The sequence below is a fragment of the Bos grunniens genome, chromosome 7 (genome assembly GCF_055505025.1).
Source record: "Bos grunniens cultivar Pamir isolate PY7600 chromosome 7, Bosgru_T2T1.0, whole genome shotgun sequence".
NCBI classification, from domain to species: Eukaryota; Metazoa; Chordata; class Mammalia; order Artiodactyla; family Bovidae; genus Bos; species Bos grunniens.
The window spans coordinates 21,911,259-21,920,701 of record NC_141171.1 but is presented as its reverse complement, the minus strand read 5'-3'; the positions used below and the strand labels follow the sequence as shown (position 1 = coordinate 21,920,701).

The 9,443-nt window shown below is 41.6% G+C and overlaps 1 protein-coding gene across 1 annotated transcript; it reads right to left on the bottom strand.

Annotated features, from left to right (window-relative positions):
- Window positions 1-4,512: 4,512 nt before the first annotated feature.
- IL5 (interleukin 5) lies at window positions 4,513-7,378 on the bottom strand. The gene is made up of 4 exons (XM_086410379.1): window positions 7,235-7,378; window positions 6,996-7,028; window positions 4,852-4,980; window positions 4,513-4,745 (listed from the first exon to the last, which is right to left on the bottom strand). Exons 1-4 carry the CDS (start codon window positions 7,376-7,378, stop codon window positions 4,647-4,649), a joined length of 405 nt encoding a protein of 134 aa, XP_086266505.1. The 3' UTR covers window positions 4,513-4,646.
- Between the last annotated feature and the right edge of the window lie 2,065 nt (window positions 7,379-9,443).

The window sequence follows — 9,443 nt, the reverse complement described above, 5'->3', positions numbered from 1 at the left end:
TTGATGGAAGGGCACAGAGGTTTAAAGTCAGGGAGTCTTCCAGAAGGATGATAGGAAGGTTCAGTTCAGTTCAGTCACTCAGTCGTATCCAACTCTTTGAGACCCCATGGACTGCAGCACGCCAGGCCTCCCTGTCCATTACCAGCTCCCGGAGTTTACCCAAACTCATGTCCATCGAGTCGGTGATGCCATCCAGCCATCTCATTCTCTGTCGTCCCCTTCTCCTCCTGCCCTCAATCCTTCCCAGCATCAGGGTCTTTACAAATGAGTCAGCTCTTCACATCAGGTGGCCAAAGTATTGGAGTTTCAGTTTCAATATCAGTCCTCCAATGAACACTCTGGACTGATCTCCTTTAGGATGGACTGGTTGGACCTCCTTGCAGTCCAAGGGACTCTCAAGAGTCTTCTCCAACACCACAGTTCAAAAGCATCAATTCTTTGGCACTCAGCTTTCTTTAGAGTCCAACTCTCACATCCATACATGACTACTGGAAAAACCATAGCCTTGACTAGACAGACGTTTGTCGGCAAAGTAATGTCTCTGATTTTTAATATGCTGTCTAGGTTGGTCATAACTTTCCTTCCATGGAGTGTCTTTTAATTTCATGGCTGCAGTCACCATCTGCAGTGATTTTGGAGCCCCCCCCCCAAAATAAAGTCAGCCACTGTTTCCACCGTTTCCCCATCTATTTGCCATGAAGTGATGGGACCGGATGCCATAATCTTAGTTTTCTAAATGTTGAGCTTTAAGCCAACTTTTTCACTCTCCTCTTTCACTTTCATCAAGAGGCTCTTTAGCTCCTCTTCACTTTCTGCCATGAGGGTGGTGTCATCTGCATATCTGAAGTTATTGATATTTCTCCCGGCAATCTTGATTCCAGCTTGTGCTTCTTCCAGTGTTTCTCGTGATGTACTCTAAATATAAGTTAAATACGAAGGTAGTCATGATTATATTAGCCAAGTAGGGAACCTCGAAGGAAAAGGACAAAGAAGGACAAGCAAGAGCAGCAGCAGTAGCTTTGAGGAGATGGGGATGGATGACAGAGAGGGGGCTTTGGTTTTAAACGCATTGTGTTAAGGTGTTCTCTGGGAAGGTTCCTCTGTGTCCCTGCCTGATATCAGGCAGCCTGATATCTCAATCTGGTGCCTCCCACTGGCCATTAACAGCAGCGTCACTAAGGCAGAGAGCAAATAGATGCTCTTTTATTGGAATAAGCTTTTGAGAGGGCAAACAAGACTCATGCAAGTCCTTCTGTAACCTAGAGCCTGCCAGGCCCTCTCCTCTGCTGTCCTAGGTTCTGGAGCCCCACAGTAGTCAGGCCTAGGTGAGGAAGTGGTTCATATAACTCGTAGGAGTCCCCCTATCCCTGACCAGGGCCCACCTGATTGGAATTGTTTTACAGACTTAGCTGGGGAATCATTGTTTCCACCTTAAAAATCCTTGGTAGGTGTAAGAAGTTCCATTTCTGTGAGTGCCATGCAACCCTTATAGCTTTTGGCTTCTCTGAGACTGGTAGATTGGTAAGAGTTGATGAGTAGGACTTTAGATAGGATATTCCAGCCTTAAATCCACAATAACTATATTGGACCTTGATAAAGAAGTGGGAAAATGACAGTTTTTTCTTGCCAAATTAATTTTATTTTTATTTTAAAAATTGAGGTACAGTTGATTTACAATATTATTTGTTTCAGGTCTACAATATACTGATTCAAAATTTGTATAGATTATACTCCACTTATATGATTATACAATATTTACTGTATTCCCTGTACTGTATAACATATCCTTGTAGCTTATTTATTTTATACATAGTACTTTGTGCCTCTTAATCATTACCTCAATATTGCCTCCCCTGCCGGCTCCTCTCCACTGGTAACCAGTTTGTTCTCTATATCCATGAGTCTGTTTCTTTTTTGTTACATTCACCTGTTTAATTTTTTAGATTCTGCATATAAGTGATAACACACAGTATTTGTCTTTCTTTGTCTGATTTAATTCACTAAGCATAATACCCTCCAGGTCCATCCATGTTACAAATGGCAAATTTTCATTCTTTTTATGGCTAAGTAGTATTCCATTAGATATATATATAGAGAGAGTTATATACATATATCAGAGAAGGCAATGGCACCCCACTCCAGTACTCTTGCCTGGAAGGTCCCGTGGACGGAGGACCTGGTAGGCTGCAGTCCATGCTAAGGGTCGGACACGACTGAGTGACTTCACTTTCACTTTTCACTTTCATGCATTGGAGAAGGAAATGGCAACCCATTCCAGTGTTCTTGCCTGGAGAGTCCCAGTGGAGTCTGGTGGGCTGCTGTCTATGGGGTCGCACAGAGTTGGACACGACTGAAGTGACTTAGCAGCAGCAGCAGCAGCAGCATATACATATATATGTGTATATATATATATATATATATATATATATATATATATGTATAGTTTCCCTGTTTGACTCAGCAGTAAAGAATCTGTGATGTAGGAGACACAGGAGATACAGACTTGATCCCTGGGCCAGGAAGATCCCCTAGAGGAGGAAATGGCAGCCCACTCCAGTGTTCTTGCCTGGAGAATTCCATAGACAGAGAAGCCTAATGGGTTACAGTCCACGGGACCGCAAAGAACAGGACATGACTGAAGCAACTTAACACAGACACATACGTTTACAAGGGCAGGGAATTTTGTCCTGTTTATTCACTGATGAATCCTAGTTCCTAGAACAATCCTGGAACATATGGGAGCTCAATAAATATTTGCTGACTTGAGTTAAACTGACATTCAGTCTCTTCTCAAATTGAGTTTCCTGTTTCCTGTCAGTTTCGAGAGTACTCAGCGTGGTGCTGTGCTGACATCTCTTAATCAGCTCAGCCCCAGCTCTTGGAGCTTAGTGGGTGCACAGATTGGGAACCTAAGACACAGCAGAGTGCTGACCACCTTGCCTGAGTTTGCACTGGAAGGCAAATGCGTCTTCTTGCACAAAAGGACTTGCATTCTCCCACTGGGAGTCTGTGTGTGATGGCCCTGGCCCCTCTCCCACTCCCAGAAACAGCAGGAGTAGTTTTGTCACACAAGCAGTGGAGCACAACATGTGCAATCCACACAGCTAATGCCAGGTTAAGGGCACCATCTGTAAGCCCCTCTAGAACATGTGTGCAGCACTCTCCCAGCTCACTGTACTGGACCTGTGATCAGTAAACGAAGGAAGGAATTAGTGGCATAATAAATGTTGTTACTGGGCCTCTCCTTCAGGTCTCAGGTTTTTGTTTTGTTTTGTTTTTAATTTATTTCTGGCTGTTCAGGCTTTTCTCTAGTTGCGGTGAGCGGGGGCTGTGCTCTTGTTATGGTTGGAGGGCTTCTCATTCCTGTGACTTGTTGCAGAGCATGGGCTGCAGGGCATGTGGGCTTCAGTAGTTGCGGCTCCCAGGCTCTAGATCACAGGTTCAGTAGCTGTGGCACATGGGCTTAGTTGTTCCGTAGCCTGTGGGATCTTCCCAGATCAGAGATCGAACCCCAGATTTCAGTTTTAAAGTACATCTTTAAAACACGTATTTTCTGAATCCTTCAGAAATTTCCTCAAGCAGAGGAACTTTCAAATATGGTACCGATAGTGGTAAACAGGCTGATTGGGTTGTTGTTCTGCCTAATGCTGTTCTTCCCTGGGAATATAGACGGTGGGCACCTCTAGAACAGAGTCTTCCCGTTATAACTGCCTACCAGTGCTTCTCTGCCCGTTGTTAGGCCACAATGTCAGGTGTGGTGAAAAACTCCCCAAGGTCCACAGTGCTCCGGGCTCCACAAAGAGCATTTCCAGCCCCTTCCCCACACTGGCAGTGCGACTGGTCTGCAACGTGCTTCTCATAGACTGGAAAGAGACCTAAATACAGATTCCTACAGTGCCCTCCTCTCCTAGCGAAGTGGTGAAACTCATTTGAATTCTCTGGCCAGCCCTCATAATCATTCATTCGTTCATTCACTCATTCATGCCTCACCTGCCATTTAGCCTGCACCATCTTAGTCTCTGGGCATAGTGGAGCAGAAGCCAGGCTTCAGCCTCTGCCCGTGTCCCTGCTGCCTCCTTCCCCATTCAGTCCCACTGGGTCACATCCACCCGCAGCACACCTAGCAACCTGCCACGTCTGCCACCCAGGAGATGGGAAAGACCTCCAAACTCAGCATGGTCTCACCCAGATTGTGCTCACTTCAGGAGTAAGACAAAGGCCAGCAACAAACTGAACTAGGGTTGTCTATTTTTGTTTTATTGAAACATAGCTTAAGGTGAAATAAATATTAATTTTCTAAGTTCTCAATTATTTCATAAATAATATTAAATTAACAGACATTTTACAAAATGTTATGTTAAATAAGATAGATAAAAGTATATATATATGTATCTATTTTGCCTGGAGCAAACTGGTGGAAAATACTTCAGTGATTCTGACATCTGAAATACAACTTAAATTTTTTGTTTCTATGCACTTTCTGCCTGTGTGAGGTAAAACTGTTGTATGCCTAAAATATTTACTTTGCTTCTGAAGTTTAATTACACTGAATATTAAGGCTCCACCATTGGTTGGCCCTCATCCTTGTTGATTAAAACCTCCTTCTCCTCCTCCAGAAACTTTCACTACAGCGAAAGAGGTAGAGCTCAACTTTCCATTGTCCACTCTGTGTTAATCACACCAAGAAAAACTTGCAGGTAGTCTAGGAATTGTTTCACTCTCCATCTTTCTCCTCCACACTTCCTCTGTGAAAAGAACAGACAATAAGCATTGTAGGAAACTGTCAATCCCCATAAACGTAGGCAGAGCCAGACAAGTATACTTCAGTTTCCACTAAATGTTTTAGCTTACTTTTTGGAGGTCTATGTATTCTTTTATTAAAGACAAGTTTTGGAATATTTTTTTCACAGCATCCCCTTGTGCAGTTTGATTCTTCAATGTGTCTATTCCCTGAAAGACTTCTTCAATGCACAGTTGGTGCTAAATGAGGAAGATTTAAAAACAATAAATGATCAAGACAAGGTATAAAAATTTGGTCCCAGAAGTTAGTTGTGTTGTTTACATGAGTTCCGTTCTCCAAAGAATGTTTTACTTGTTCCTTTTCCAGACCACTTCACAGTGAGATATAATTTCCAAAAGTAGATAAAATTTTTGTAATTAACTGAGGAGTTTTACAAATGATATAAATTAACTCCTTAACCAAAGTTAAAATGTTGAGGAAGTATAATGTAACTACAATACTGATTGACCTCACATGAGTTTCCTTTTGTAGTTCTAGCTGGTAATTTTATTTTAGTTAGACTAATAAAATCATATGGGAGAAGGCAATGGCACCCCACTCCAGTACTGTTGCCTGGAAAATCCCATGGATGGAGGAGCCTGGTAGGCTGCAGTCCATGGGGTCGAGAAGAGTCGGACACGACTGAGCGACTTCACTTTCACTTTCCACTTTCATGCTTTGGAGAAGGAAATGGCAACCCACTCCAGTGTTCTTGCCTGGAGAATCCCAGGGACTGGGGAGCCTAGTGGGCTGCAGTCCATGGGGTCTCACAGAGTCAGAGACGACTGAAGCGACTTAGCAGCAGCAATAAAATCATATATTTTACATTTTAATACAACCATGACTTACTTTAAATGTATGCTGCTGCTGCTGCTGCTAAGTCACTTCAGTCGTGTCCGACTCTGTGCAACCCCAGAGACGGCAGCCCACCAGGCTCCGCTGTCCCTGGGATTCTCCAGGCAAGAACACTGGAGTGCGTTGCCATTTCCTTCTCCAATGCATGAAGTGAAAAGTGAAAGTGAAGTTGCTCAGTCGTGTCCGACTCTTCGCAACCCCATGGTCTGCAGCCTACCAGGCTCCTCCGTCCATGGGATTTTCCAGGCAAGAGTACTGGAGTGGGGTGCCATCACCTTCTCCGTTAAATGTATGCAATTCCTTTATATAATCATAATAATTTAAATATGTAGAAATGGCACACATATTAATATAGGGCATTCATTGTATGTTTTAATGTCTACTGATCATGATTCTAAAAGTATAACCCTAACTTGCTCAAGTTTCAGAAGGACATAAAAGTGAGGAAAGTCATAGAGTGGAATGGAGACTAGGAGGCTCCTCTCACTGAATATGGGATTTTTGTAGAAAGAAGTGCTATTTACAATAGCCAATGTCCATTGACAGATGAATGAATAAAGAAGATGCGGTGTATATATACACACAATGGACTATTATTCAACTATCAAAGGAATGAAATAATGTCATTTTCAGCAACAGGGATGGACCTAGAAACTATCATACTAAGTGAAGTAAGTCAGACAGAGAAAGACAAATATCATATATCACTTATATGTCGAACCTAAAAAAGTGATACAAAGGAACTTATTTACAAAACAGAGTCACAGATATAGAAAACAAACTTATGGTTAGCAAAGGAGAAAGGTAGAAGGAAGGGATAGATTAGGAATTTGGGAGTAACATATACACACTACTCTATATAAAATAGATAAACAACGAGGACCTATTGAGTATCACCTATCACTCTATTTTATAATAACATATGGAAAGGAGGGAAAAGAATCTGAAAAACAATATATATAAAATAATGTATATGTAAACACACAGACATGTAACTGAATCACTTTGTATACCTGAAATTAACACAACATTGTAAATCATCTATACTTCAATTTTAAAAATAAATTAATTTTTAAAGTATAGCAAAAAAGACATTAAATACCAAAAAAAAAAAGAATGCCTGACTCGAGGCTCTTTGAAATGTAGAACTGACATCACCAGAGGCCCTGATCCACTTATTTAATGGATTTTACTTGTTATAAAGACACTCCTATTATTTTTAAGTACATACTTTTGTATTTACACATATAAAAACAAAATGGAGAAAAGTAAATCATTCCAGTGATAACTTTGCTTTATAGCTTAAAATATGAAATTCACTTATTCACTCAATCATTTATCAAATCATGATTTAACTTACATTTGTATGCTGAGGAGTAGGAATCATCAAGTTCTGAAAAGGAAAGGAAATACATTCATTTTAAAAGCACTCTAACACTCGTAACTTTTAGTAAAAATGCTTGCTAGTCGTATGGTTATCAATTATATTTGTATTAACTCTCTCATAATTTCATGACTAATGACAGATCTTTAAAAATTAGCCACCACAAATGATTACCTATATATTTTAAAGGCTGTAGGAATCAAAAAGAAAATTACCCCATCACCTATCAGCAGAATTCGATGAGAGGAGAGCAGTGTCAAGGTCTCTGCCACCAGTCTATTCATGGTACTTTCTACAGCATTGGCACAAACATAAGCAGCTCCAAGAGCTACTAAAGTCAAATGCAGATGCATTCTCATGACTGAAACGTTCAGCGTTTGCCTTGGCAAAGAAAGTGCATAGTACAAGATTGCATACCCAACCAATTTATTCTCTCCCTTTGAGGAAATGAATAATTTCTAACAATCAGATAGAGAATGCTTAATAGTGGCATATCATGAAACTAAATATTTCCAATGCCTGTATCTTATAGTTTTACGTTTATCTTTTAATAATAATCAAAATCCCTATTTTTCCCCTTTAAAAACATTTCTTGTTATCAAAGAAAATCCTTAGACTGATATATCATTGCCCCACATTTGCATGTCTTGAAGTCAGAAGATTGAATTTCCTTTTAAAAGATGAGTATAAAAAGAAGTATAATGTAACCACTACATAGAATTTTATGCTGAAATACGTAAATACTGAGAAGTTAGTTTCAAATCAAGTAAACTCTAATGCAGTTGTAAGAAAGAAATTGAAAATACTGGTGATTGAAGATGGTGATTAGAGACCATCAAAACTTAGCAGTCAGGTTGTGTTCACTGCACTCTTGATTAGGATCCTTTCTAGTGGCTCAGAGGTTGAAGCATCTACCTGCAATGTGGGAGACCTGGGTTCGATCCCTGGGTTGGGAAGATCCCCTGGAGAAGGAAATGGCAACCCACCCTAGTATTCTTGCCTGGAGAATCCCATGGATGGAGGAGCCTGGTGGGATACCGTCCACAGGGTCGCAAAGAGTTGGACACAACTGAGCAACTTAACTTTCACTTTCTTTCTATTGCCAGTAATCAAAATCTAACTCAAACTGGTTGAAGCCAAATGAGGGACTTGTTATCTCATACAGTCAAATGATCCAGGGTGGAGGCTCCTTTACGTTGCTTGCCTCAGGGACTTTTGTCTCCATTTTCAGCCAGTGACCCATTCCTTGGGTCACTGTAGACCCAATATGATGTCCAAACTTTTAAATCTATATGTACCCTGTTCGTGAGCCACAGAGGAAAGCAAATTGTGTTTTTCTGATTGCTCAATTATAAGTTCTAGAATTCAGCCTTATTCACCCTTGATCCCATGTTCCCCCCTAAACTGTGGCCAGGGCTATGTGATATACTGATTAGCTCTCCATGTAGCTGGAGGTGGGCTTCATCCCACTTGAATTGCATAGCTGAGAAATCTAGGGTCCTAGGTAGTAGTAAGAGGGACCTAGATCCTAGGAAGGAAACCAAAAATACCCATCACATTCACATCCCACAAAGTGAGGGGAAATCCTTTCACACCCTGGGTAGGCCACATAATTCCGGGAGGGAGTAAAATGGGGCCCTCTTCTAGACCACATTCCTCCTTCTTCCCTGGCCTGAGCACACGTAATGGAGGTGTAAGCCATGGCTTGTGATGGAGAATTTCAGTGAGCCTCCCAAAGTGGTTCTGTGTCGATGCCCTGTGTGTGTAGTCACACCTCTGAACAGATAGGGTAAAAGTAGTGTGGGAGTTCAGTGGCAGCCTTCACATCTGGTTTTGTTTGTGCTAAACTTTTGGACTCTGTTTGAACACTCGAAAAACCTTTTTTTTTTTTTTTGAGACTTCAGGAGTGAGGTAGTGAGGTAGGAATCACAATGGACTAGGTCATGGTGCCCTCAAAATGGTGCTCTCAAAACCAAAGCTGATTATAGCAGAGCCTTCTCTCCCCAGAAGATTTCACAGAGAGTTTGCTGTTTTTCCTTGACTTCTACGGGCTATGCCGAGAAAGTGTGGGCTTAGATGAAGGTTTCAGAGCACCTGCCATGTTACTTGTTATTTTAGTACCTTAAATACACAAAGTTCTGAGTTTTAAACTTCTCCCTGTTATAGAGTTGCACAGGGAATCTAGGTGGTGGAGGACTAAGATACCACTGTACTAGTATTCACTAAAGCAGGAGGAAAGCTCACCAACCACCATTTTTGGGGAGTCATGCTGGCTGGTTACAAAAATGAGTGAAATGGGCCAGGTGTGACCCAACACAGATGGTGGGGCTGCAGAAAACTGCAGCAGAGTGGTCTGTCTCCAGGTGGCAAGCGCTGCTCAGCTCCAGCTGACTGTTGCCATATGACATCCTTGGGCTTATGTTG